Consider the following 27,953-nt stretch of genomic DNA (forward strand, 5'->3'; position numbering starts at 1 on the left):
CCAACGCATCCGTCAGGCGTCCTCTTTATAAGTCAAATTCAAAGCGTAAACATAATCATTGCGGCACCCGATGACGAGACAGCCCGCCCACACTACGGGGGATGAAAACAGCTCCCCGGGTAAAGCGTGCGAGGCCAGCATCTGTCCGTTTTCTGCCTCCAGGATCCAGACGGTCCCGTCTGTGGAGGCGAGAGCCACCAGGGCCCCCCCGCCGCAGCCATCAAACACACAAGGAGAGGAGTACACCCTGCCCGGAGTTTGAAAAGTCCAAACTACAGAGCCGTCGGCGGCGCTCAGACAGTACAGGCGGCCGTCGTGAGATCCGCACAGAAGCTTTCGTTGTTCCCGGATGAAGCATGGAGAGGAGAAAACCGGCCCCTGTGTGGGACACTGCCACAGCTGCAGAAGAACACAACAAACGCAGTGTTTACAGCTGTTTCAGTGCATGATCACTAAGTCCAGCCAGCAAGGCTTCTTTTGAATCTGTTGATTATGTCAAATTAATACATGCTAAAGAACAATTAAATCAAGAAAAATAAAAGGTAATGTAGACACAAACATGAACTCCAGGCAAAGGTGAAGGTTTTAGGGGTTTTGAACTGACGGATTGTGTTGCCATCTCGCTCTTGTAAGGTCACATTTGAATGACAGACAGAGCATTCAGGAGTTAGAAGAAGACCTGGAACCACAAACACCATCTGATGCTTCAGTTTGTCAGCACAAATGTCTAAAGCTCTACAGAGTTCTTCACCCGTTCCTGACGGCTGATTTTTATACCACACTAAAGGAGCTGAACTTGGAAAGAATTGAACAGTTTCATTTTTGTAAAACTCATAACTGGAAAAACCTGGAGGAGGTTATGAAACAGATGTTTATGCTGATTCTAAAATGGTCGTTTCATTTGTGGGAATTTTAACAGAAGACAAGCCAGTCAGCCTAAATTTTATCACGTCCATAAATAAATACGACATACTCAGTAGACCCTCTAAAAACACTTGAAAGGACAAAAAAGTTCCATGGGTATTTAGGAAGTACTGCTAAAGTCTTGATTACAGTAATATTTCACAAACACACTATGAACACTGCTGTTCAGGAGTTTTTAGAAAAGCACTTTCAGCTCTTTCTTATCCACTTCCTTACTTCTCTTAAAGCCCCACTCTGATCATCTTTTGATATATTTTCAAAGCGTTCCCAGTTTTTTGATTACACTGTTTTTAGCCAAAACCTGTGTCGTTTTCTAGGACATAGTCTCTGCAGAGCGGCAGACGTGTATCAGAAATTCACCTGTGAGTTGTGGACGGGACTGTTGGTGTGGAGTAAGCCCGCCCCCACTTCCCAACATTCATCTGTGTACACTCTTTCCTGCTAGCTTACAGCCCCCCACCCTCAGAGTTATCCAGACGTACAGTTTAGATCCAGTGGAACAACTGAAACAAAACGGCCACCCTAGCCGGCGATCACGTGATGTAAACCGGTTAGAAATGTAGGACTCCCAGGAAGGAAAGTCCACTTGACAGCAGTCTGAATACAGCCCATACCCAAGGTTCAGGACTCGATCCGGACCAAATGGTTTTCCCAGACTGAATACACCAGGTGTTAGTGAAAAAACTCAAAAGAAACCAATAAAGAAAGTAAGTCTGGGGCCTTCTACCCACCAGTTCTCCTGTGTGTGCGACGCAGCAGATGTTTTCGTCCACCGAGCCGATCACCACGCCGCTGCAGGAGCTGTTCGGTGACGAGAAGAAAGGGACGCCTCTGTGGTATGACCACAACTCGTCTCCGCTGTCCTACAAAGAGCACGCAGCAACCCTTTTAAACGGGGAAATGCACAGGCTCGCGCGTTCCCCGCAGAGATGGACAGCGCCGTCTGACTCACGGGGTTCAGGCTCAGCAGACGTCCTGCGAGGGTCGCCACGTACAGCTGTCGCGGGGAATCGTGCAGGTGCGGGGAGGAAAACACGCCGCCGCCGCCACAGTGACGCTTCCAAACACACCGCTGAGCCTGAAAACACAAGTCAGTTCAGTCAGAAACACGCAGAGGAAACCGGAACGCCTGAAAACCCTGAAATAACCGAAGGTTTATGATAATTATTAACGTTTTTTCTTAACTAGCCAAAACATGAGCCTTATTATGAGAATATTTACCCATTGATATAGACAATTTAGGTGATGTTCAAATATGTGGATTGATTTTTTTTTTTTAAGTCACAAATGTTTCCTAATCTTAAACTGAGCCTGGTATATTTGTGCAGAGAAAAGCTTTACTTAAGTCAGAGAGAAGAAACTTAACATCGCTTTTGAACTTTTTGTTATTGTTTCAGTTGGTAAATAACTTTTCTCTAGAATATTTTCATCACCTAAATCAACAGTTTTATTTACTAAAACAAATAATCCCATTTGCAGAATTTGTGCTTCACACTTCATAATAAAAGAGACCACTGGGGGGCGCTCTTCTTCTTCCTTTAGCAAGTTACAGATTGTTTTTTTTTCTTTTCTGCATTTTAAATTCGTTCTTGTAGAAAGGTTGTGTGAAGTTTCAAGCATAGTCAGCCGTTTTTGCGGGTGTGGGAAAGGCCTGCAGGCTCCCTCTCCTTCCGTCCTCCTCACCTGTGGGTCCAGAGCGTAAACGTTTCCATCATGTGAGCCTGCAAACACCAGACCGCCGACGCCATCCACAGCGGGACAACTCTTAACGGCGTCTCCCGTCCTAAACGTCCACCGGGTCTCTCCAGAGTCGGCGCTTAAGAAGTAGATGCAGCCATCGTAGCAGCCTGAGGGAGAACGTCCGGAATCATCCACAGTTCAGAATTCAGATGCATGGGGACCCCGGACTCACCTACGATAACGAGCGTGCCGCAGGAAGATGTGGCAGCCGAGGCCTCCACTCTGTCCCCGAGGACTCGCTCCCACAGAAGAGTGCCGGAACCCAGGTCTAGAGCCTGCACCCTGTGGGAGTGGGAGCCAATAAACACGGTGGTCCTGCAGCCATCGGGCCTCTCGCTCACACCGTCAGTAACCAGGAGCATCGGGGAGGCGTCCACACATCTGCCAGAGTCTGAAGCCCAGCTCAGGCTGAGCTCCACCTTCACAGCTCTGTGTGACTGTGTTCCCCTCCGTCCACCGTCTCCCAGCGTCTCCCTTGTGTCCGTCCTCACATTCATTCCCGTCACCCGACCCGCTCGCTGCACCACTCTCACGGCCCGTCTCTCCGCTGGCTTCCGCTCCCTCTTGGCTGCCGCGTCAGATGGGGGATCGGCATGTCTCTTCTTGGCCGGAAGTGATGTTGGGGGGCAGCCCTCCAGCAGCAGTGCGACGTGCCGCCACAGCTCTGAGAAGGTCCCGTCCAGCAGCACCTCCAGAAGCTGCGGCGTGGACGCTCCCACACCGTCGCCGATGTCTTCACACAAACGCACGGCCTTCAGGGAGTCCCCCCCACTCTGCAGAAAGTTCGACTGCTCGTCCAAGTCTGCATCTCCAGGCAGACCTAATGCATCCTTCGTAGAGACGAAACTCTGAGTCTGAGCATCACGACATCATGAACGGTGTCACAGAGAGGACATACCTTCCATAACGCCTGAAGACGCTGCTTCAGTTTGTGGGCCTCTCCTCTTGGAAATCCTAAATGCTCCCTCTGTCTTTCATATAATGTCATCAGAGCCACCATGTCTACTTTCCCTGAAAAACAAAATAAACGATGAGCAAATGAACGTTCTTACCTGGAAGGAACCGAGTCTCCAACACTCACCATGAGGAGTCACGGGTAAAGCTGGTAGGAGCTCCAGCGTGTCAGGGATGCCATGAGAAGGCAGCAGCACAGACAGCTGCTCCAGAATCCGCCTCTTTCCATCTCCGCCGGCTCCTCTGACCTCCTCGGACTGCTGTCTGACAGAGGAGAGCAGGTCCAGCTCAGCAGAGGAGGAGCAGCGGCGCTCAGCCGCCCCGGCGCTCACAACAAAAGCAAGGAGTCGAGAGCTGCTGTGGAGGCCCAGCGCACAGGCTGCCACCTCAGGGAGACCCAGGAGGAGCTGAAAGAAGAGTGGAGAAGAGTGGAGGCCTCTCAGTCTTTTTATTTTGCTGCATTTTCAGTTTTACCAACATTTTAGCCGTTCTGAACACTTGTGAGATATGTAATTGAAATGATTCACTGAAACATGTTTGTTCTTTGACTCCGAACAGTTCAGAAAGACAGATTTTAAAATCACACCCTTAGATTCCACGGTAATACACTGTTCCCTCTTCATCACGGTTCACCTTTCCTGGTCAGGCTGCTTTGCATTTCTTTTTCTAAGTGCAGTTTAGCGGTCGTTTTTTTTTTTTTTAACCAAACTGTGTTCTGCATCCTGATTGGCTGTTGACCTTGTCAATCAACCCCTTCGGTGTCATGTCTCCTGAACAGAATACGTTCGATTCCCCAAGTTGACATAAATCTTTTCGGTCAGATTTTTTAACTTTGAGAGTCTGAAAAAGAGAGGAAAACGTCAAAAGTGTTTAGGCTGTGCTTTTTAAAGCCTTAAAACATCTGGAATTCTTCTTCATAACCCCTGGGATAAACGAGGGAACGCTGCAATGTGAAGCAGCATTTTCTAGATGATAAAACCATTATAAGAGCTGTCTCTTTCAGCACAGGAACCCCTTGACTGTTTTTGTTTCCAGATGAACCGTCGTTTTAAATGAAACATCTAACCTGCTGCAGACGGTCCAAGTTGACTCGTTTCCCGTTCCGTTTGATGGTTCGGTCCTTCCGGCCCTGATAGTGCAGCTGTTGGTCTCTGATCTTCACCCAATCTCCAGTGGCTCTCATCGTCCCGGGAACCACGGTGCTTTCCCCATCCAGGAGGCACACCCTGTCCCCTCCGCCTGCAGCAAAGCCGTGGATCTGTGAGCCTCATCAGCCTGTTGTTTGTCTGTGCTTTTCCTAAAAGATGCTCACCGAGGAACAGCTGTCCTTCTCCCTCTGTGACGACCCGGCCCAGCTCATCCCTGACCTCCACCTCTGTGTCCATCAGAGGAGCCCCGAGGGGAACCTCTCCGCTGCGAGACCAGTGGTGTTCCATGAGCATTCATCCCAACGCACAGAAAATAAGGCATCATCTCCAACACTCACGGGTCGCTGGACTGCAGCAGAGTCTCTGGTATTTTGTAACAGCAGGCCCAGCAGGAGACCTCCGTGATGCCGTAGAGGTTAAAGATGCAGGTCTTATTTTCCTGGTGTTTCCAGCTCCTCAGCAGGGCTGGAGGCGGGCAGGCTTCCCCCCCCAGAGCCAACACCCGCAGGGACGAGCCGGGCGACAACGCCTCCTCTTTTAAAGTGCGGTGGCCAAAGCGCAGGAGCAGAGAGGGGGTGACCTGAAGAAACAGGGAAGCTCCTTCTCAAAAGACGCTGAGGCGGGACCTCCGCTGGGAGGACAGCCGCTTACCTGGAGGACGGTAACTTTGTGGTCTTTGAACAAAAGCCCAGCGAGTCGACGGGGCGTTTTCTTGATCAGGCTGGGTACGATAAGCAGCTGAGCTCCAGAGGACAAAGCCAGAAAAATATCCACCACGGAGGGGTCAAAGGTTAAGGGGGAGGCGAGAAAAACCACATCAGACGCACTCATCTGAAGCAAAGACCTGAGAGGAGAAAGACACGATGATGTTTCCATTGAACAGGACGGCAACGCAGACCAACACATCCCACCTACCTCAGGTGCAGTATGTTGGGAACGATACAGGTGTGTGGCACCCTCACGGTTTTGGGAGGGCCTGTAGTTCCAGATGTGTGCAGCACATACGCCAACTCTCTGTGAGCAGCACCGCCCTCCGACAACGGTGCAGCACAGCCAGATTCCTGATGGCTGTCTTGCTGTGTTCCAGGTTCAGGCTTGGCAAACGACAGCTTCCGAATTTGGATCAGGGTGAGCTCAAACTTTGGCAGCGTCTCGCAGACCTCAAAGGTCAGGTATCTGCTGAGAGCAGCCTGGAACCGCTGGAAAGGAAGGCGGATCAGAGGGGAACATTTACCGAAAAGCACAAAAAAACAACAACATTTGGTTTAAAAATGTATTCTTTCAGTAAAATGTTATCTAGATACACTTTAGAGACCCTCTCCAGTGAGGGGTAGCCAGGATGGGGGTTATCTGGTCCCTCTTACACTCTCCAACCAGAACAGGAGCAGCAGGGGTCAGGACTATGGCAAGCGAAAAGTATCATAAATCGCCATAAAAAGAGGCGTAAAGAACGGCGCCTTGGACGTTAAAAAGACAGCTTTATGAGGCATGCTTTAAAAGTAGCATGTAATTTACGCTGTCTTGGAACAACACAAAAGACGGCACACAAACCGCCCGTCCAAAATAAAAAACATGATTCTTTTTTTTTTATTCAAATGAACATCTTTTTTTTTTTTTTTTTTTAAACAACAACTATTAAATCAAGGGTTTTCTGATAAAGAAAAATCACAAGTGAAGTGTAAAAACTGCCAAGTTCAGAAAAACTATCAAACTTTTGGCTTAATAGTTTTGGCTATTTTTAAAAAGTATTTTTAAAAAAATCGCACGGTGGTGCAGTGGTTGGCGCTTTTGCCTCACAGCAAGAAGGCCCCTGGTTCAAGTCCCCTGAACCAGAACATCAGTGGGGGGGGGGGCCTTTCTGTGTGGAGTTTGCATGTTCTCCCCGTGGATGCGTGGGTTTTCTCCAAGGACTCCGGCTTCCTCCCACCGTCCCAAAACATGCTTCATAGGTCAATTGGCAACTCTAAACTGTCCCTAGGTGTGAGAGTGAATGGGTGTGTGTTTGTGGACATTCTACCCTGTCGCAGACTGGCGACCTGTCCAGGGTGTCCCCAGCCTTTGCCCACAAGTGGCCGGGATAGGCTCCAGCAGCCCCGTGACCCCGAAAGGGAAAAAACGGGAGAAGATTAATAAAAAAAAATCAGGTTTGTTACAAACCTGATTTTTTTTAATTTTTTGTTTATTTATACTTTGTATGCCCAATGAAATGTTACTATGTATAAAAAAACTGTGACTGCAGGATTTGAACTCAAGTAACATAACCTGCATTGTTCTAGCATGATGGCGTTTTGGCCCGTATTGGACGCGCAAGAACGGCGTTTGGGACGCCATAAAACGCCTGTCTCGGGACAACACAAGACGGTGTAGTTTACGTGGTACTTTTTTGGTGGTGCCGTTTTTTTTTTAAACTTTTCCTTTTCCTGGCGATTATTGATCCTTTTCGCTTGCCATATTTGGACCAGTTGGCTGGTCTCCAAAACAAGAGTTACAGTAATCAGGTCGAGATGTAATAAAAGCATAGTAGATAACTTTCTGGAATGTTGTTAAGATAAAAATGGTTTCACCTTCAACAACTGCCTCAGATTAAAAACGAAACAAAAACAATCTGGATTTGACCACTGAGCTGATTTGACAGTCACGTTTAAAATCCCTGTCCATATTAACACCCAGGTTAGACACAGACTGTCTTTAATGTGGAGCCACGGGACCCGACTCCACTGAGGAGGGGTCACAGCAGCTTCTAGGACCAAACACCATCACGCGTAAAGAAAGCGACCTGCATCAGGTGGGTGTTCACGGCGCAGAACGTCAGTCCGCTCTGACTCATGGCCTGAGCCGTCAAGAGAGCAGGAGCTTCGGGGTCCAGCGGCATATAAGCAGCAGGACACTGCAAGATCCTGGAGGAGCATCAGCAGGACAGCACGGAGTCACAATCTGCTCCGTTCAGCAGGAGAAGGAAGCTGATTCACACCTTACCCCAAGATCCAGACAGGAACAAGCAGGTCGTCACTGCAGTACAGACCAATAACGCCGTTGACGGGGGAGCATCTGCTCAGAAAAACACATGAAAGTTCTGCGCTGAGGTCCGCCAGCTCTCGATACAGCAGCGACGCCGGGGGTCCAGGCGCCAAGCCGCCGCTGTCGAAAACCACAGCCGTCCTGTCAGCATGCAGGGATGCGGCGGCGGACACCGCGGCCTGCAGCGTCCGAGCGGCCATTCCGATTTACCGGCTATGACCTCCAGGTCTTCATTCTGAAACAATCTCTACATTTATTTTCATCAGCGTGGAATGTGTGCTTCATGGTCATAGTATTTACATTAGACTGGTCCGGTACGTCGAGTGATGATGACGTCATTCACACTTCAGGTTCCTTCGAAAGAGCTCACACACTAAAATTTAACCCAGAATATACTCAGTAAAAGCGTAAAGGACACATAAGGACTATATATTTGTATGTATGAATAAGCCCATGACAAAAATATGGATTATTATAGTTGTATTAATACATGCTGGTTTGTTTTAACAAAGCGATAGATCCGGAATGGTTTTATTTCTGAGTTTCCTTTAAGGCAACGCAAAAATAACCGACCAATCAGATTTCGCTGTTTCCGTAACAGTGAATTTTTTAAATCGATGGGCGCCTAACGCGACATCAGAGCCGTTATTTTTCTTTTTTTCTCCATAAGACCAAATCGGTTTTCCTGTGCAAAAATGCTGCCTTCTTCCAATTTATCGGAAAATGCCCGCGTGTTTATGAAGTCAATCGAAAGAATCATAGACAAGGTTTGTGAACTAGTGCGCTTCTTAGCTTTAGCCGAAATAAACGTCGCGAATAGGTTTGAACCTTTTAATCTGATTTTTCAACAGTATACGAGACTTCAGTCGCATGATGGAGGAGTGGAACTGGATATGAAGAATTCCAGTCATGGGAGTAAGTTGCTTTAAAGCCGATCACAAACATTTGATTCCTGACGTCTGTAGCAATGCTAATGCTAGCTGCTACTGGGAGAAAACGGAGAGATTCGCTGAATGCGAGGAAAGTCATTTTTATTTCTGCCCAAAACACGTTTTCCCCTCATTAAATAAAAAAAGCTTTTCCTTTAAAGCTGTTCTGTAAAATAAGTTATTCTTCTAAATATTTGTAAGCAAACCTATAAATAAAAACAACCAAAACAGGTGTAAAAAGAAGCAAAAACAATAAACACAATTTCACACACATTAAAATCCATTTTGATATTGTTGCATGTTAAGTTATTAGTTGTATTTAATTTAAACTGTTTTGAAAACAAAACCCGGTAAACAAAACCCATGTGTGAATAGAAGAAAATAAAGATTGTAATTCATAAACACAGCTGCACAAATCCATCAATTATTCATTTTCATTCAGTCAATTATTAATCTTATTAGTTAAAGAAAATTTTCTCAATTTCCAATTATTTTTGTAATCAAAACCTGCTTTTTAAAGTAACCCAGTAATGTTAAGACGAGGAAGTTTTGAATTAAAGAATGTATGCATTTTCTTAAAAGAACTAAAATTATATTAATACAGATTAATGGTTAAAAGTATAGTTTTGTAGTAAAATTTATTTTTAGATTCTAACATTTCTTATTGAATCTTATAATTGTTTAAAGCTAAAAATCTCTAGTAAGAACCCACAGTTTAGATTTAGTCAATATGTCTTCATTCCCCCAAAGTGTTCATAATATTTGTTGTTGTAAATGTTAGTTTTAAATGTCAAATAAATGTTCAGATATTTAACCCTTTTCATACTTAATGTAACACAACTGATCCAGTTCATCTTCTTTTGTTTTTTTTAAAGTTTTGTCTAATTGTGTGTTTGTTTTATCTCCTCAATCGTTGACAGGGATCTACAACCACATTGTAGATGCATCACAAGAGCTGAGCAGGCTGGAGTCCGAGGTTTGGCTTCCATTTCTCGTCGTCTGCATTCACAGACTAACATGAGTGAACCACTTAAAAAACCTGCCAGTTAATCAAGTAAAAATAAAAAATCTTTGTAATCTTGGAATCCTCTTTAATTACTTGTATTTTCTCTTCAGAACATGGCTGACCAGAGCAGTGATTCATTTAGCTGTAAGATTTCATTGGACTCAATGATAAATAAATCACATTTTCTGTCCTGACCAAAACTAATTTAGATCTTTTTTTCAGCCTCTGACACAACAGGAGAGCCGCTGCAATCCATGTGTAAAAATGAGACTTTTGGCTCCACCAGCTGGTTAGCTGTGGAAAATAGTGGTAAGTAAGGACGACTGAGTTTTAGGGCCAGCTTACAACAATGTATTAATTTATTTATTTTCCAAATTACGACTTATTAAGTTATAAATTTAAGAGAAAAAAAGTCATAACTGTTAAATTACAAAATCTTAAGTAGTAAATCTATGAGAAAAAAACGTTGAGGCGGGACAGACGTCTGTTTATCGGAGCCTAGCTCAAAGATAAAAGATGTGGAGCCTTTTGTGAAGCTTTATTTCCGAATAGATTTCAAAAACAAAGAAAAAAAAGAACCTTTTACAGACTCAAAATCAGATTATTGTCAGTGTAGACGGCTTTCCGGGGGTCGGTGTGGGTGAAGTGGAGTTTCATCTGTAAAATAAGAAGCTCAGACACGTTTGGGTGAAGAGGACCACTACTTTATCTTCCTTTTCCTTCACAAACCCAGAAGTCCATTTGTCTCATCATGAACCTGTCATGCGCACGACACTAATGTGTAAACAGTTACATGCGCCCCCTCCTCCAGATGAAACCTGTTTCAACATAAAACAACAAAGATGAATGAAAATAGTCTGTTATAATAGCATAAGCACGTTGAAAATGCCACAAAGTGCTGCTCCTCAGACGGAGGCGTCACACAGACGTGGAGATCTGGTCTTAGGTGCAGGAAGAAAGGATTGAAGTGGAAAGCTGCAGGAAACTCTTCATCAACGGACTGCAGAAATCCTACAAGCCACCAATCAATGAAGAAAACATTAATAAATCGTTAATAGAACAGAGGAGCTTCCAAACATTTGGAACGTTATCAACAAACATTCAGCTGACCTGTTCCATTGAGTTTAGTCGGTCTGCTCTGCTGCTGCGTGGCGTTCACTTACTGTACTGTATCCTCATTTCCACGTTCATCTCGTGAATTTATTAGTTTGTTCTTGTTTATTTACGACTTTAAATTGCGTAATTTTTTCTTTTTTTTTGGTGGCCCTAAAACTGTCGTAGGTAAGCGCACACATTTCAGAGTTTAAAACCAAACTGATGTGAAATGAGGTCATGATATTTCTCCAAATTCCTTCTGCAGACGCCAGCGGCAGCTCACTGAAGTCGGGTTGGAGCAGCTTCTCCCAGATGGATCCCCAGCCGGAGGATGAAGACGAGACGCTGCAGATGTCTTTGAGCAGTCATGGCTGCTCTCTGGGGCAGGTCTACCCCAGCATGGTCAGGAGAATAGAGAGAGCTTGGCACACGCAGAACGTTTCTCAGGCCGCCGACACCGTGCTGAGGAAGTACCGCAGGTGGCGGCAGCAGCCACCAAGAAGCGTTCTCAACAACACTTTTGATGTGAGCTCCTCTGATGACAGCCAGAACCACAGGAGCAGGAGGCCGCTGTTCCCAAAAGGCTCCAGCACCCTGTCAAATCTTCAGAACGGTTCTTCTGCACAGACTCTGTCCGGTCTCCGCGAGGGTCAAGCACACCTGCCGTCTCCTGTCAGGAGAGAGAAGCCTCCCATTCTTGTGATGGATTTTTCTGAACCCTCTGCACCAGTGGACGTCTCTCTGAATGAGACTTTTATCGTGCTGTCTCCCGCCAAACCAGCGCCTGTTTCCACGTACAGCTTCAGGCATTCTCAGCCTTGCAGTCCTGCTCCTAAATCCCCCCTGCATCCCTCCAGCCTGAAAAAGCCTTCGTTTTCTCTACGCTCCTCACAGATGGCTCCTTTCCTCCCATTTCCTGTCGAGACTAGAGCTGAAGTCTGCAGCTCCCCAGTCAGGCAGAGTCCTTTGAAGGATAGGAAGACAAACTTCCGATCCTCCTTTTCCTTCTCCAGAAACCCTGAAGACTCCATAGAATCAGCGAGGCCTTCGTTTCTTTCTTCTCCTCTTAAGAGGCCTGACGTGCCACCAAGGAGGCTCTATCCAGAGGATCCCCATCAGCCTCAGACCTACTCTCCTCGCTCATCTGGCCCTAAAGATGGCCGGCGCCAGTTCAGGCGACATCTCTCCTTCGACTCCTCCCAGCCCCGCGCCGCTTCCGACTCCCCACAGAAGATCGACGAAGATTTTCTGAAACTTTACCACAAGTTTGTGTGTCAGAACAAGATGGCGTCCTCGCACGCCCCTCCATGCCGCCTCTGTGTTCGCAGCTCCGTGGCCAGCAGGTGTCGCTCTTCTTTAGCTCTCGCTGCTCTTGCCTTGTCGCCGCACAGACCCATCTTCAGGAAGCGCCACTGGGAGCTGGGATGTGACACCAGCCCCCAGTCCAAACGCCTCCGGGAGGAGAGCTGCACCCTTTCCCCCGGGTCCAAACATCACAGGAGAGAGATGCTGCGGCGTTGGCCCGTGCCGTCTCCCCAGGAGCTGCTGAGCAGGGCCCCTTACACTCCCTCCAAACGGGGCCCGTCACAGAGCAGAGCTTTCTCTGCAGCAAACAGTCCCGTCAAGCTCTTCTACTAAACACCAAATGAAGAGGTGGGGTCTTTCTACGAGGAGGACATCATGTATAATAAGTCTGCTTTCTGGGGAACTCCTGCTGGTGGGTCTGGACAGCAGTTCCTCTGATTTTAAATCTCCAAAATCAGGCTGGAGGTGAAGAGACCCACAGGAACAAACAGCAGGAAATTGTTTTCCATGTCCAATGTCTTGAAGCATGTACTGAGACTGTTCTATTTCTCTGGGCTTTTGCCAAATTTTTATGTGTTGCTATTTCACTTTGAAAGTAGCCGTTAAATGTTTTTAAAGTTCTGTTATCTGGATGGTGAGGCTGAAAAGCATCAGGTTTTGGAAATTCAACAATTTAGTACAGCGTGTTCTCTGAATGCTGTTTATTAAACATGGTTTTTTTTTACTAGAATGGAAAACAAAGCACCAATGGTTCATTTTAAATTATAAAATAAAGTTAACTCTTTGGTAACAAACTGCTCTTGCATTCCTTACATAAGATAAAGTCCACAGAAGACAAATCACATCCAGGTTTTTTCAGATTGTAAAGACCCTCAGTCCTTAGACTCTAACACACATTTCTAGTTTTGCACAGACTGTGGATCTGCTGACTGGTCCCTACAGCAGCTACCATTCCAGCTCCACTGGATATTTCCCCGTCAGACAGGCGGTGCAGTGGCCGACTCTGGATTTTCTGGAGCCCATCTGGTCCTGCATGGCTGCGACCCCCTCCTGGACGGCTGTAACCAGCCCCTCCACAGTCAAGTACTCCACACTGTCGGCACCTGCACACCCATAGTAAGAGTAGGAGGATCTTCTGCAGGCCGCAGTGCTGCTGTGAAACTGAACACAACGGCTTACCGAGATAACCAGCGATGTCCTTAAACTGAGGCTTGTTGGCGATGAGCTCCTCCTTAGTTGGAATGTTGATCCCCATGTAGCACGGGAACCTGATGGGTGGAGACGCCACCCGGATGTGAACCTGGAGCAACCAAACAGTGGCACGAAACGGTTCAACAGATACTTTTTTGAGGGGGAAACTGTGAATCTGATGCATTACTGCCCCCACAGGCGCAAATTGGGATTGCAGTTTCAGAGCATCTAGATTTGGAGTTTTTCTATTAACGGAAGAGGACTGGCTGGTTTACTTTAAGTAAATGATTTAAATGAGAGGGAAGCAGCCCCCCGGGAAAGGTTTTTCATGTTATTGCAAAACATGGGAAACCTTTAAAAAGACCCACTCTGATGAAAATGGCGTTTTTGGTGTTTCTAACATGACTTTGGGGCGTTTTTCTGATGGAGGGCATATATATATATATGACAAAGACGTAGATTAAAACTGCATTTCTGAGTACTTATTTATTCAAATTATTGAGTCATTAGCAGAAAAAAAAATGCAGTTTGAATAAACTTGTAGTCGTTTTATCAAAATCTACAGTCAGCAAGCTACAAACGTCTGTTTTCCTCGTCTGAGCTGGAGTCTGGCTCTGATATTGCTCGCCATTTGAGGGGCTGGAGAATGTGTAAACAGAGAGCTCTCAACTTCCAGCCAAAATGCAAAAGGTGCATTTGTAATGAACTCCTGCCGCTCTGCAGAAAGTATGTCCTAGAAAACGACAGATTTGTCTGGTGTTGGCCAAAAACGCCATCATAATAAAAAGATCCCTGGGAACACTTTACAAATAGATAAAAGAATGATCAGAGTGGGACTTCAAACATCGTAATTAGAGTTAAAGTCAGTGTTGTTCCTGTAACATCACTGAGCTGCAGATCAAAGCGGCAGGGAAACACCATCTGAATGAGCTTGTATCCGATTTTTGTCAGTCTGTGTGACTGACCTCTTTTGCACCAGCTTCCCTCAGCAGTTTAATGATGGGGGAGATCGTGTTGCCCCTGACGATGGAGTCATCCACCAGCACCACACGCTTCCCTGCAAAGTTGTCCGTCAGAACTCCAAACTTCTTTGCCACTCCCAGCTGTCTCAGGCGCGTGTTTGGCTGAATGAATGTTCTCCCAACGTAGCGGTTCTTGCACAGAACCTCCATGTACGGAAGCCCAGCCTGAGAGGAGAGCACAGGGAGGGGAAATTATGGGAGGTTGGACGGCGTGCAGACGGTGCAACGGCGTTTCCTGGTATGCGAGCTGGGACAGACCTGCTGAGCATAGCCCAGGGCGGCAGGAGTGGCAGATTCGGGCACAGTGCTGACCAGGTCTACGTCTGTTGGAGCCTCGATGGCGAGCTGCCGACCACAGCGCTGTCTCACAGTGTACACCATCTGTCCTGGAGTACACTCGAATCTTAGTAGCTTGGCATACAGAACACAAAGTAAATAAATGACAAACAGGCCCACCTTCAAAAATGGAATCTGGTCTGGCAAAATAAACGTATTCAAAAATGCAGAAGGCAGGGGGGTCTCCCTCAGGACGGGGCACAACATTCAGAGTTTCGATGCCGCGTTTGGATATCCGGACGATCTCTCCTGGCAGGACCTCTCTGTGATACCTGAGCGAGGACGAGAAGATCCGGTTAGAACTGTCAGACCTGCGAGTGTCAGAGGACGCTGCACCAGAAGAACAAACTTACTTTGCACCGATGGACTGAAAGCTGCAGGACTCTGAAGACACCACCCAGCCCTCAGTGTCTTCCTCTCCTGCACCTGAGCGTGGAGCAGACGCTCGCGTCAATCATCCACCTGTATTCCAATCTGACCAAATGGACTATAGCGTTCCCCCATTTATCGCGGGGCTTACGCCCTATAAATAACCAGTGATAGTTGAAATCCCTAAAGCAGGACAGTGGATGTGTTAAGGCTGTGAAACTCCCCGCTACACACTTTAGCCACTTTTCTCAGACTCACATGAACGTTTTCACACTCTAAAAGTTCAAACCTCCATAGAAAAATAAGGCCAGTTTTTGATCGAAGATTTATGCAACTCTGCCAAGCTGCACACATTCTGTCCCGGAGACACGGCACAGGAGAAATTGATCGACAAGATCAACAACCAATCAGGACACAGAACAGTGTGCTGTTGAAAAGAAACAACAAAACACGCAAACTTGGGCTAAAACAAAATCTATGTGGAAGTGAACCACAATATAGTAACACAAAACAATACACAGTCATTTTCTTTGTCAGAATATTCGTTCTGGATCTGCTTTCTTTTGTTTTGACACGTTCTTGGTGGTAATTTTTCTGTGTTGCAAGGTATTCAAGTTATAAATAATAATACACGTTATTTATAGAGCACCTTTCAAGATAAAGATAACAAAGGGCTTCGCAGTAAGACACAAAAGCAAAACACCGAACAATCAGATGCCCGAATTGAAAGAAGTATCAAGCGGTAGGGGTGTGGTCAATCAACAAGCTCACTCCTGATAGGTGAAAGTGGTTGCTATAGAAACAGTGGCTCAGATCCATTTGGAATAATCACTGCTTACTGGCGATTTCTGGTTCCAACATGGCAGCATCTGTATCAGCGACTGCTTTGACTTTATTTGGATGGAGCTGGAAGTAAACAGTTTTCCACGGATGACGTCACACTCACTCAGTCCACTCCTCATACGCAGTCGAAACCAAGGGACAGTGGGAGACACCGAAAATGCTCAGAGAAAAGTACCGGTTATTAGCTGCTCAACATGTCAAAAGAAACATCAAAAGCGGAGCAAAAGCAGAAGTTCTGCAGGCGTCTTCCTCTTTTACTGAACTGTAGGTGCCATGTGCTTCCTGAAAGACGGACATGATGCAACTCTGCCCTCCAAAACCAGGTTGCAAACCAGTACCTGAACTGTGAAGCTTAGAGACGGGGACAAGCTGTCCGATGCAGAGGGGCCGATTCCCGTAGGGGTCCCGCACGGCGTAAATGACATCTTTGAACATGATCAGCAGTGAGTACGACGTGGGCGTTTCCGTCATCAGGTTTTTAATTCTACAAGTTATTAAAAGAGTTGTCACACGTGAGCAGTAGAGAAATACTACGATATCTGGCTTTGGCACTCACCTGGCAACCCAGTCAGGTGAGTCAAGCTCCTCCATGGGCGGAGTCAAGGCCAGCAGCTGAGTAATGAGCTCGCTGTCTGAACAAGTGGAGAGGCCGACTCCGTGGCGCATCACCTGCTTGTCACATGAAAAACACGTCAGAGCGTGTTTCATGACAGCCGTTAGACACGTAGAATGCATGTTTGTCATTTTCCCTGTTAAAGTAAACATGCACACAAACAGGCGTTTGAAAGGATGAGCCGTAGGAGCCCGGTAACGTCAGGGTCACGCTCACCTTTGTCCTCAATGCACGAGAATTAACCAGCTCGCCGTTGTGCGCCACAGCGATCCTGCCATGCAGCGTGTCCACCACAAAAGGCTGGCAGTTCAGCAGCTCAGAGATGCCAGTGGTCGAATACCGCGTGTGACAAATGCCAAGGTTACCGTGGCGCAGCTTCAGGAGGGCCTCCGGTGGGAAAGCGCTGTTCACCAGTCCCATGCCCTGAGAGGAGCCGGACAGATTTTAGATCAACGCACAAAATGAAATACAAGAGAAAAAAAAGATTAAATCGAGCATATTCCTGTGTGGTAAAAGACAGATTCCTGCAGTAATTCATGTTACCTTGTGGCTCATGTATGTGGGTGGATTGCCTCCATCACTTGTGACAATCCCAGCGCTTTCCTGACCCCTGAGTAAACAACAACAACAACAACATGGGTGTTTTGAAATACCAGTCAGGAGTGGGACTGATGATAAAACGCGCCATCTTTTCTGCAAGACAAAACATGAATCGGTGTTTGCCTGCAGGCACATTAAACTGGTTGGGCAAAAAGGATCAGAACCGACAGACTAGTCAGAAAAACAAGAGCCGCTCTGCCTCAGAGCTGCATAATAATGGAGTCGTCTTGCTGCAGTTTCAGTGCATTTACCAAGCTGCTTCTCAGATTACAGCTGGTCCCTCCCCCTCTGCACACAGCTTAAGCCAGTGGTGAGGCTGCTATTCAGCACGGAGGCGTTGCTTTCAGGCTTAACCGCCTGGTTGCCAAGGGAACCGGGCAGCAGAGACAGAAGGGCTGAGGGAAAGAAAGCGTTTCCAGGTCAGCTCAAACATGGAGAGAGGAGCCGAGAGACAAAGGGGGGATGATAGGGAGGCGCAGGAGGACCCGGTGGAGAGGCAGTGGGGCGAAGCAGAGGTGCTGGCTCTGGTAGCAGCGTGGGATGAAATAGGAACTCAGCACGTAGCAGAGAACAGAGTCACATTTGAACTGATCTCAGAGCGTCTGAGGCGGCTCAGCGTTGTGCGCACTTGGAGGGAGTGTCAGGCCAAGAGCAGGAGCCTGGGACTTCCCAACAGGAAGCCTGACGCAGCAGGACCCAACTACAGCCCAGGGGTGGAGGGCTGGGAAGAAGGAAAGGGTCTCCGAAGACGAAGCTGCCCTTCCTCTGCCCCAGTGCAAATGCAGGAAGGTAAGTATCAGTCTGACACCAACAACTGGACAACAAAGGGATTTATATTTAAAAAAAAGCACGTCAGGTGGACTAGCTTCAGCTTCTTTTGGTGGCAAATTTGTGATGAAACAAAGTTTTTCTGAGGTTGAAAGCGTCTGCGTTTCCCTCAGGGGTCAAAGGTCGAAGCCGCCCAAGTCTTCCTTTTACTCCAAATATGGCTGAGGAGGGAGGCCGCCACTGGACAGACGATGAGGTGCGCGCGCTCCTGTGCGTCTGGGCCGATCGAAACATTCGGGAGCACCTGAAGAGCACGCTGCGCAACAAGTGCATCTTTCAAGAAATAGCGCGGCAGATGCAGAGGAAGTTCGGGGTGGTGCGCAACTGGAAGCAGTGCCGGACAAAATACAAGAACCTCAAGTACGACTACAAGACGGCCAAAAGTGCTCACGCAGCCACAGGCAGCAGCGTGGGAAGCCCCGGCAAATACATGAAGTTTTTCGAAGAGGTGGAGGCCATCCTGCTCAATAGAGGCCTGGAAAATGGGATGGAGGAAATGAGGAGCAGGTTGTATAACGGAGAAGTGGGAGAAGAAAGCCTGCAGAAGGCAGACGGCACCACAGCGCAGAACACAGACAAGGAGATAGTGATAGAAATCGATGACGGTAGGTATACGTTAATGAAAACACACACATCCTGTCTTTGGAAGACATTGACATGACTGTTTGGATTTTCAGATGATAACAGTGTTGATTATGAAATCGACGGAGACGCAGACGATCAATGGAGAGGTAAGGGGGGGGGGGGGTAATCAAATAGAGTTGGCTTAATTATGGGGCATTAATGAGCGTATCTGCCATTTCCTGATCCACTCCAGAGGTCCACTTGCCCCACACGGATTCCCCCGGCTCCGATCAGATTCACGTGGTCACAATGTCAGACACAGGCCGAAACTGGAGCGACCAAGAAGTCCGGGCGCTGGTTCAAGTCTGGTCTGATGAGCGAATATGCAGGCAGCTGGAGAGCTCCACCAGAAAGAGGGACATCTTTGTCCAGATCTCCAACAGGTTAATGCAGCAAGGCATCGAGCGCGACTGGAAACAGTGCCACACCAAGTACAAGAACCTCAAGTATCTTTACCGGACCCTTCAGAGGGGGAAGACGGACGAAGCCGACCTGAGAAGCAACATGAGGTTCTACGATGAAATAGACGCCATAATGAAACACTCCTTGAACGGGGACGCAGGAGCCGTGGACGCTACGAACCCCGTCACGGCGCGGCAGGGCTGTGAGGACGACCAACGGGCTGAGGTGTGTTTGAGGAACCCAGGAGGAACGGACGACAAAACCTGCAGCTCAGATTCAGTCTCCTCCACATTCAGTGAAGTCGGGAAAACCGCCAACCATCTGCAGCTCCATCCAACCAACAGAGAGCACTCTGAGCCACTGCACAGAGACACAAGTGAGCAGATCACTGTTCTTTAAACTCAGAATGCATTTACTGGCACAGTTTTAACTCGAGAACACAAACTTAGACTTGAAATGAGGAGGAGGCTTCCCGTGTTTGCAGGGATTCCTGACAGAGAGACGAGCTCCTCGGCCAACAGAGGGCTGAAGAGGAAAGCTGCAGATCAAGGTTTGAAATGCCACACAGTCTGCTATCACTTTGCACGTCACATGATCTCAAATCACTGCAGCCTTTGTCATTTCTGTCTCAGTCGCGTGATTTGCCGTGAAACCCTTTAAATCAAATCACGGTCTGGCACGGCCGAGTCACCAACTGCAGCCGGACTTTGCCTTAAGAAACATTTAAAAAGTTCAGTTTTTACCTTGTAAAAACAAGGTTTCCTTTGTCACAAACTAACAGAATTGTCCCATATTTGCAGACTCTTCGGCCCACGTTGTTCCGAAAAAACTCAGCCCCAGACTTGATAAAGCAGAGACCCGCTGCAAAGAGGAGCCGGACCTCATCCCAATAATAAAGATCAAATCGGTCTGCTCCATGGCCAGTCCAGCTGCAAGAAGACCGGTAAGACATGAAAAACTAACCGTCTATTTAAGGCCATCATTCAATGTCTGCAATTTGTTAAACACTTCCATGGTGAATATATTTCTGTCAACAGCAGGAGACAAAGTTTTTAGCTTTCAATGAAAGATGTAATTCTGAAATGTATTTAAATCATTGTTTTGTATTTTCCTTTTCAAAAATATTTCATTTAAAAATTGAAAAAGAGTGAAAAGAAAAGGAGACACTGATTAAACAAGATTTGGAGTTGAAGGTTTTCATGAAGCAGAGTAAGGAAGACCTCAGTAAACTACAATCAATGCCATGCTGACACTCAAAAATCAAACAAACAATCAAACAAACAAACAAACAGGCAGAGAGATGAACAAGAAAACCACATGAACTAGGTCAGCAATAGCAGTAAAATACCATAAATATGTGATCAAAACAGTATTTGTGTGGGCTGATAGTTATATTTCACAATTAAATCTTTGTAATGACTTTTACTAAACCAAATCACGAGAAACTTGAATTTTAAGAAAATTGATTTTTTTAATGTTATCACTTTATGATATTTTTTTGCACCGTGCTGCTGTTCAGTGAAATTATAGCCTTCTTCTCTACTTCTACCTTTGGTGGTTAAACTGTACGTTTGGAAATTCCCATCTGTCCACCAAATCATACAAATAATCTTTCCATTTATCTCCCACCAACTGGATCACTAACTGCAAACCGGAGTGAGTCTCACTTCAGACCCGGCGTTTCCACAGACAGGGAGCTTGCTCACCTGTGCTGGAGGGCCACCAGCCCCAGGGTCAGCACCTGGGCCACCTCCAGCTGGGTGGGCCACTCTCCCGCAGCCACACAGCCGAAAACGCCGCACTCCTCCCCGATCCCGGACGCCTCGAACTCCATGTCGGCTCCGATCCTTTCCCGATAGGCGGGCTCGTGCCTGCGAGCGTGCGCCCGAGCACGTGCTTGAGTTGCGGGAACGTGGCGAGCAGAACCTTCACCTGACGGTTTTTTGTGTCACGAGTCCAAAACAATGACTTTGATGACTGATTTTAGACTTTAACAAAAAAAGGGGTTCGCGATTTAAATAAAGCTTTTTCTGATCACGTGTGCAAACAGATCAGTCGATCCGGTCAAAGAACGCCCTTCTAGTTTGATTGAGTTTTGACTGAATCGATCCTTTCATCAGCAGCGAACATGGAGGGGATTCAAAGTTTTTCGTCTCCTTAAAAGTCTGATGGTCATCTTTGATCACGTGACGGACGCGACGGGTGATGATTGGCCGAGGGGATCCGGGGAGAGCTGTGATTGGCTGTTGGAGGACGTAATAGGGGACCCGCTCACGGCGTCCTCCGCCGCATGCCTGCGCTCCTCCTGCCGTTTCTCCCAGCAACTTTTCTGGTTTGTTTTTCAGGAGCGTTGGGGATCCTGCAGCGCCATGGCCTCCACTCCAGGTAGCCCGCGAGCGCGTACGCACGCACGCCTTACACGGCGCCGGCTTTGCCTCCAGGTGTGTTTGATCCCGCTCCTCCTGTCTGTGTTTTCAGAGTTAAACATTGGGGAGAAGCTCAATGAAGGGAAGACTAAGCAGATCTTTGAAATCGTGGACCAACCCGGCCTGGTCCTGGTCCAGTCCAAGGACCAGATCACCGCCGGGAACGCAGCGAGGAAAGACCAAATGGAGGGAAAGGCTGCCATGGCCAACAAGACGACGAGCTGCGTCTTCCGACTGCTGCAGGAATCTGGTCAGTGAGCTGCAGCACATTGTCAATCCATGCAATAAAAATAAGTTTTTTTTTTAAAGTTCCTGTGCAGGCAAGCATGACTTTTGATCCCTCTGGGTTCCCATACTTCCCATCTGTGCGTCAATTAAAACCACAAACGCCTGTTTATCGATAAATAGATTTTTAGTACTGCATGAAAGAATTTTCCTCAAACGAATCACAGTGGGAGTTTTTTATTTCCAATTAGGAGCAACATGGTTTTTGTAGGGGCAGGGAGGGGGAGGGGGTGGTCTGATTAAAAGGTCAGTCATGTGACCTGTGTTTGGACATGCAAAGATTCAGCCTAATGTCTCTGTGTGACATGAAGAAGCTGTGTAAACTGGTTGAGGTGAAGGCCTCAAAACTGTGAAGTGAGCACGTGCAGACAAGTCCCTGTGGAGCCTTGTGTTCGGAAAATGAAATCACAATCTAATGGCATAAGTTTCCACCACACGCCGCTGATGACTTTGGAGTGTGTGTCAGTCGAGTATCTCTAATGCAGTCTTGTGATCGGCAGCGGTGAGACGCATGATTCACCAGAATGCGCCGGACGGACCACCAGAGATCCTGCCCCTGAATTCCCATGAAATTAAAGTGTCCTCAGTCGTCTTTTTAATTATGATTATGCAGTTTTTGCTGGTCGGTGGTGCAGTGGTTAGCACTCTTGTGTCACAGCAAGCAGGCGTTCGGTTCAAGTCCCGGCTAGGGGACCTGAAACAGAACAACAACGGGGGACCTTTCTGTGTGGAGTTGGCATGTTCTCCCCGTGCATGCATGGTTCTCCGGCTTCCTCCCACTGTCCAAAAACATGCTTCATAGGTCCATTGGTTACTCTAAATTGTCCCTAGATGTGAGTGTTAATGGGTGTGTGATTGTGGCCCTGTGACAGACTGGCGACCTGTCCAGGGTGTCCTCTGCCTTCACCCACAAGTAGCTGGGATAGGCTCCAGCAGCCCAGTGATCCCGAAAGGGACAAAACGGCAGAAGATGAATGAATATGGAGTTTTTGGCCAAAATATTTAAAAGCAGCATTGTTTTCTTGGACATAATTTCTGCAAAGCAGCAGGGGTTTGTTAGAAATTAACCTGAGTTGTGGGCGGGGCCATTGGTGCAATTCAACCCCATCCCACTTACTGAGAGCTCTCAGTTTACATGCCTTACCACTAGCTTACAGCCCCTCACAACTAGAGCTGTGACAGTGTGGGATTTTTGATTTTTTTTTTTTTTTTTTTTTTTTTTTTTTTGATTTTTTTTTTTTTGATTACCGCGGTGATGAACCAGCAGGGGTCGTGGTTACCCCCCCCCCCCCCCCAAAAAAAAACAAACAAAACAAAAACCCACACAAATCCCCTGGGGGGTATTCCAGGAAGCATGTTTAAACTAGCCTGACTTTAAGCCTGAACTCTGGCTGAAATCCGCCTGAACTTGCTTACTCTGGGTATGTTGGTTCCAAAAGACCGGATATGAGTTGGCGTAATTACGCTCGACTTGGTAACCCTGGGTTAACGCACGGTACATAAAGACATTCTCAATAGATCGCTGATTTCTGGAGTCACCATGGAAACGCGTGGAGAAAAAAAAAAAAAAGGGCGACACTTGAGACTGAAGTGAGACGGAGTCCGAGATTTTAATGACGGCGGATAGAAATTATAAGTCCATCAAAAAAGTAACACGGCTGAAAGATAATTTAGTTAAATTTATTCAAACTCAATAATTGTTTATACAACTCAAATTTACATATTTATCTAACTAAATGTCACATTACTTCATTAATCTTTTTTCCATCTTAATTACTTATATTTCTTGAACTTTCATATGTCTAAGTTTGAAGTGGCAGATATGCTCATTTTTATAACAATAAAAAGAACGGAAAAAATGCACGGAGTGCAAAAATTCATTACAGAATGTTCCATCACTGTCATAACAGGTTTGGGTGGTAGAGGTGCTATATAAAATCATCATCCTCTACTTTACTCTCACTCATGGTGCAGAGACGTAAGCATAGTAGGACAAAATAGCTCGGCCAAACACGGTGAAACACTGTAAAACAGCTATACAACTAAACACATTTTGTAAAAAACCCACACTTAAACCCAAATCCGTCCAGACAGGCAAAGGGAATGATATCCCAGAATCCCTTGCGGTGCCAATCTAACGGCAGCATCAAAGTTACACCTACTTAATTGAATTAATTTGAACGAAAGGAAAATAATTGTCTGAAAACCACGTGTTATTTTTAAGGTGACCTAACATAAAAATGATTTATCTTAACTGAAGCAAATAATTAAGTTAGATCAAAGTAAAAAAGTTTATCTTTCCAACATCCATACGTGGTCTCATCATCCTCCCATGGTGGAAAAAGTATTATCTGAGCTTCTTCATCCACTAAATCATCTTCAAATGGACACGCCATGCTGCTTCACCTCTCTGAAAACAAACTAAGCTTCAACTAAACCTGCTCCGGACCAGGTTATGTTCAGAGCATGAGTTGCCATGGTAACTTGACCTACCCTGAAACATACCTCCATTTCTGGAACCGAAAGCTGAGGTTAACAACTTCCTTAGCCTCAAACTTATCGTGGGAGCCAGCATAACCTGCTTTCTGGAATACCCCCCTGGCGGCTGCGTCACAATGCAGTATTCTTTATTGACAAATAACAGTAACAACTAACTGATACCTATTTAACTAAGGAACTAACTATAAAGTTGTTGTAGAATTTGTGTCAGGCGCTGTGTGTGTGTGTAGAAGGAAGGAGTGTGCACACACACACACACACACGTGTGTGTTGGGGGTGTGTGCTGATTGTTCTGCAGTGGACCGCTGTCTCTGCACATGTGTTTCACCTGTGCTCTCTGGTACAGACATCTTCTCAGAATATTATATATTGCCCAGTCATAAATGAGACTACAGACACTTTGTCACCTTTCTGGTAGCCGTGAGCCTGACACCCATGAAGAAGGCGGGGCAGGAGGCTCCACCTTTATTTATACAGACACGGAACTTTGCGCTGCACAAAATAGTTCCCAAACAAAACATGTAGTGATATTCATGGAAATCTAACAGTGCACGTTCATGTTTGGTGTTAAAGAGTGACTGGGAACAGTAATACCCCCCACACACACACACAAAATCCTCCGGCGGGTGGCCGTGTCGCGCACTCAAGAACGCATGCAGCTTGTAATGGAAATGAATAATTAGAACGCAGTAAATTTTTCATATTTCCTCGCAAGACGGAAACTTCTGTTGTAGAATGAGGATGTGTGTGTTTCTGAAACTGCGCTTGTGTGTGAGTAGAGGGAGCCGCGTAGGTGAGGGGCACGGTGCAGGAAGTGAAGGAGAACAGTAATAAAAGGTTTTCCCCAGAAACCCTTGAAGTCTGAACACAGGACTAACAGAAAAAGTAAATGATCAGCAAAGATGAATGTGTTTATTATAGTTCCAATCACGTAACATATGTAGAACTTTCAACAACAAAAAAACAAAAAGCTAAAAGTGCATCACCGCGGTGATGACCTCTTCACCGCGGTGATGCGGTTATCGTCACGCCCCTACTCACAACCCCAACTCAACATTGGCGGTGCAACAAAAATGGTTAGCAACATTGTATCCGTCCAGCCGCACAGTTTGGATCCAGATTCCAGCTCAGACGAGGAAAACAAAGACGAGCCTGGATCTATTCGTCTGCAAGTGAATACATCAGAATGGAGCAGAGCAGGGAGCTGGTGGTCTGCCAATTGTAGCACAGACTTCAAGCTTTTTACAATTATTTTTTCTTTCTGATTAACAATTTGAATACAATAAAATTCAAATTGAATACAATAAATAAAATAATTGGGTAATCTGAGCTTTAGTTTCTTTCTATGTCCTCCATCATCAGAAAAATACCACAAGAACATGTTAAAAACACTACTTGTATTAGAGTGGGTCTATAAAATTGCCGACCCCTCTTTTTCCAGGCATTAAGACTGCTTTTGTGAAGCAGCACTCGGACACGGCCTTCATTGCAGCCCACTGTGAGATGATCCCCATTGAGTGGGTGTGCCGCAGAGTGGCGACCGGCTCCTTCCTTAAGAGGAATCCTGGAGTCAAAGAGGGCTTTCGTTTCTCTCCCCTGAAGATGGAAATGTTTTTCAAAGTAAGGCTCACTTTGACACTCCCAGGCTCTCTTCGATCTTAAAAACAAGTTTGTGCGGTCGAATTTGGATAATCAGAAATGCTGCCCTTCAGGACGATGCCAACAATGACCCCCAGTGGTCTGAGGAGCAGCTGCTGGAGGCGAAGTTTTGCCTGTCTGGGCTCCCGATTGGCCGGTGCGAGGTGGACATCATGAATCGCAGCACTGTGGCCATCTTTGAGATTCTGGAGAGAGCTTGGGCCACTCAGGACTGCACTCTGGTGGACATGAAGGTATGTAGCACAACACTGCCCCCTGCTGGTGTGTCTAGCGTGAGGATGCTCCTCTGAGCACGTGCTCCTCCTGCTTGCAGATCGAGTTTGGTGTAAATGTGAAAACCCAGGAGATTGTCCTCGCTGATGTGATCGACAACGACTCGTGGAGGCTGTGGCCATCGGGCGATCGGAGCCAGCAGAAGGATAAGCAGGTCTCTGACGGCTCTCCATTTCCTATGAAGATGCTTTTTTTAAAATGAGTCAGAAAGAAGAAACCCTATTTCTGCCCATCCTGCTTTTCCCCAGGTTTACAGAGATTTGAAGGAAGTCACCCCAGAAGCGATGCAGGTGGTGAAGAGAAACTTTGAGTGGGTGGCTGAAAGGGTGAAGGTAAAACAAACTTGGCGTCCTGTTTTCAGGGCTTGTTTTGGCCATAAACATTGTAAAAGCTGCTCCTCCATGAGGATGAAGTGGGACCAACGAATGGTCTGGTCCTCTGCAGATGCTGCTGGAGCCCCAGGTCAGCGGCAGAGTGGTGGTTCTGATGGGTTCCACTTCAGACATGGCTCATTGTGAAAAAATCAAGAAGGCTTGTGTGTCCTTTGGGATCTCCTGCAGTTTGCGGGTGACCTCCGCTCACAAGGGTCCAGACGAGACTCTCCGCATCAAAGCAGAATATGAAGGTGAGCATCAGTTCCTGGGTTTCTGTGCTCAGTGGTGTCCAGGTTTTCACATCAGACCACCGCTTTGTTCTGTCCCTGATGAAAACAACCACGTTTTTAATTTCCGGATATTCTGGATAATTTCTCATCCATTGGAGCTAAATGTTCATGAATCAAAACTGGCCTCCTTACTTTCTTAACCCTATATAACCATAGGTTCCATCTTTGATGCATGGATTTATGAGACCCCTACTTTAGTGGCACGATCTTTCCCTAAAAACCCATTGTACAGAACTTGGTCCATGTTTTTTGCCCTGTAGTTCCTCATCATTCCACTAGAGGCAGTAGAAGGTTATCCCTGCTAATTTCAAAATGGCTGCTTCCATGTAATTAAAAAAAACTTTTGGTGGGAAAAGTTTAGTTGATATTCAACATTTTATGGTGAAAATCTATTTTTTTTAATTGACTACTTGTGGTACTAAAAGAATTGAAAGTTTGCTGATAATCAGTTCTTTATACTTGAGTGTGTTGGTACAGCTGTATGAGGTTTTTGAGTGTAGATTTGAATGCTGTCCTGCCCAGAATCGTGTTACCCGACAAACCTGCTTGGCGGCCTGTTTGTGTACTTCCTTCTTTGAAGGTATCGTTGGTTTATTGACTGGAAGCGGCACTTTTTAAAAATGTACTCTGATGTTGGCTGTTTTCCACAGGTGATGGCATTCCCACTGTTTTTGTGGCTGTAGCTGGCAGGAGTAACGGCCTCGGGCCCGTTATGTCCGGAAACTCCACCTATCCTGTCATCAATTGCCCGCCTCTCACTCCTGACTGGGGAGCACAAGACGTGTGGTCGTCGCTCCGCATGCCGAGCGGTGAGTTGATCTCAAAGCGAACACAATCACAAACAAGGTGAGGAGAGCAGCCTCTCATCTGGTCCTCTGGTTTGTCTCCTGGCAGGTCTCGGATGCTCCACCATCCTTTCTCCTGAAGCTGCTGCTCAGTTCGCAGCACAGATCTTTGGCCTGACCAATCATCTGGTTTGGTCCAAAGTTCGGGCCTCCATGCTCAACACCTGGGTGTCTCTCAAGCAGGCAGACCAGAAATTACAGGCCTGCAGCCTCTGATCGGTTAAAGATCCATTTATGCTGTTCCTGTTACAGTTGACGACACATTCCATTAAAAGAGATGATTTCAAAGTTCTTGTCTTCAGTTTATCAAAACTAAAAAACACTCGTGCCAGTCCTGAAAAATTATTGTAAGCCT

At 46.6% G+C, this 27,953-nt stretch overlaps 4 protein-coding genes across 7 annotated transcripts; 2 read left to right on the plus strand and 2 right to left on the minus strand.

Annotated features, from left to right (window-relative positions):
• Positions 1 to 8: 8 nt before the first annotated feature.
• Positions 9 to 7,984, minus strand: aasdh (aminoadipate-semialdehyde dehydrogenase). The gene is made up of 14 exons (XM_011473761.3): positions 7,743 to 7,984; positions 7,543 to 7,663; positions 5,682 to 5,965; positions 5,418 to 5,610; positions 5,105 to 5,346; positions 4,931 to 5,031; positions 4,685 to 4,857; positions 3,746 to 4,025; positions 3,563 to 3,675; positions 2,837 to 3,494; positions 2,608 to 2,771; positions 1,877 to 2,002; positions 1,656 to 1,787; positions 9 to 399 (listed from the first exon to the last, which is right to left on the minus strand). Exons 1-14 carry the CDS (start codon positions 7,982 to 7,984, stop codon positions 13 to 15), a joined length of 3,216 nt encoding a protein of 1,071 aa, XP_011472063.1. The 3' UTR covers positions 9 to 12.
• Positions 7,543 to 12,913, plus strand: LOC101171480 (uncharacterized). Of its 3 annotated transcripts, none has more exons than XM_011473760.3 (6): positions 7,543 to 8,010; positions 8,636 to 8,699; positions 9,634 to 9,689; positions 9,830 to 9,863; positions 9,942 to 10,028; positions 11,080 to 12,913. In XM_011473760.3, exons 1-6 carry the CDS (start codon positions 7,942 to 7,944, stop codon positions 12,450 to 12,452), a joined length of 1,683 nt encoding a protein of 560 aa, XP_011472062.1. In that variant the 5' UTR covers positions 7,543 to 7,941; the 3' UTR covers positions 12,453 to 12,913. The 3 variants fall into 3 exon arrangements, with proteins under 3 accessions (XP_011472062.1, XP_078801781.1, XP_004067825.1); XM_078945655.1 differs by having other exon boundaries at positions 7,959 to 8,098; XM_004067777.5 differs by lacking the exon at positions 7,543 to 8,010 and adding an exon at positions 8,121 to 8,551.
• On the minus strand, positions 12,806 to 21,130 carry ppat (phosphoribosyl pyrophosphate amidotransferase). Of its 2 annotated transcripts, none has more exons than XM_004067627.5 (11): positions 20,654 to 21,130; positions 17,037 to 17,103; positions 16,710 to 16,916; positions 16,437 to 16,549; positions 16,219 to 16,364; positions 15,022 to 15,094; positions 14,789 to 14,940; positions 14,591 to 14,718; positions 14,276 to 14,497; positions 13,299 to 13,419; positions 12,806 to 13,222 (listed from the first exon to the last, which is right to left on the minus strand). In XM_004067627.5, exons 1-11 carry the CDS (start codon positions 20,779 to 20,781, stop codon positions 13,065 to 13,067), a joined length of 1,515 nt encoding a protein of 504 aa, XP_004067675.2. In that variant the 5' UTR covers positions 20,782 to 21,130; the 3' UTR covers positions 12,806 to 13,064. The 2 variants fall into 2 exon arrangements, with proteins under 2 accessions (XP_004067675.2, XP_078801782.1); XM_078945656.1 differs by lacking the exon at positions 20,654 to 21,130 and adding an exon at positions 19,128 to 19,304.
• Positions 17,429 to 27,886, plus strand: paics (phosphoribosylaminoimidazole carboxylase, phosphoribosylaminoimidazole succinocarboxamide synthetase). Its single transcript, XM_011473765.3, has 15 exons — positions 17,429 to 17,882; positions 18,035 to 18,526; positions 18,599 to 18,652; positions 18,739 to 19,323; positions 19,432 to 19,497; positions 19,748 to 19,890; positions 21,293 to 21,332; positions 21,426 to 21,623; positions 25,599 to 25,777; positions 25,870 to 26,049; positions 26,130 to 26,243; positions 26,338 to 26,421; positions 26,534 to 26,714; positions 27,404 to 27,562; positions 27,648 to 27,886. Exons 1-15 carry the CDS (start codon positions 17,525 to 17,527, stop codon positions 27,812 to 27,814), a joined length of 3,000 nt encoding a protein of 999 aa, XP_011472067.2. The 5' UTR covers positions 17,429 to 17,524; the 3' UTR covers positions 27,815 to 27,886.
• Positions 27,887 to 27,953: the final 67 nt, after the last annotated feature.

This window comes from Oryzias latipes, chromosome 4 (assembly GCF_053564925.1).
Source record: "Oryzias latipes strain Hd-rR chromosome 4, Olatipes_Hd-rR_3.1".
Taxonomy (NCBI): Eukaryota; Metazoa; Chordata; class Actinopteri; order Beloniformes; family Adrianichthyidae; genus Oryzias; species Oryzias latipes.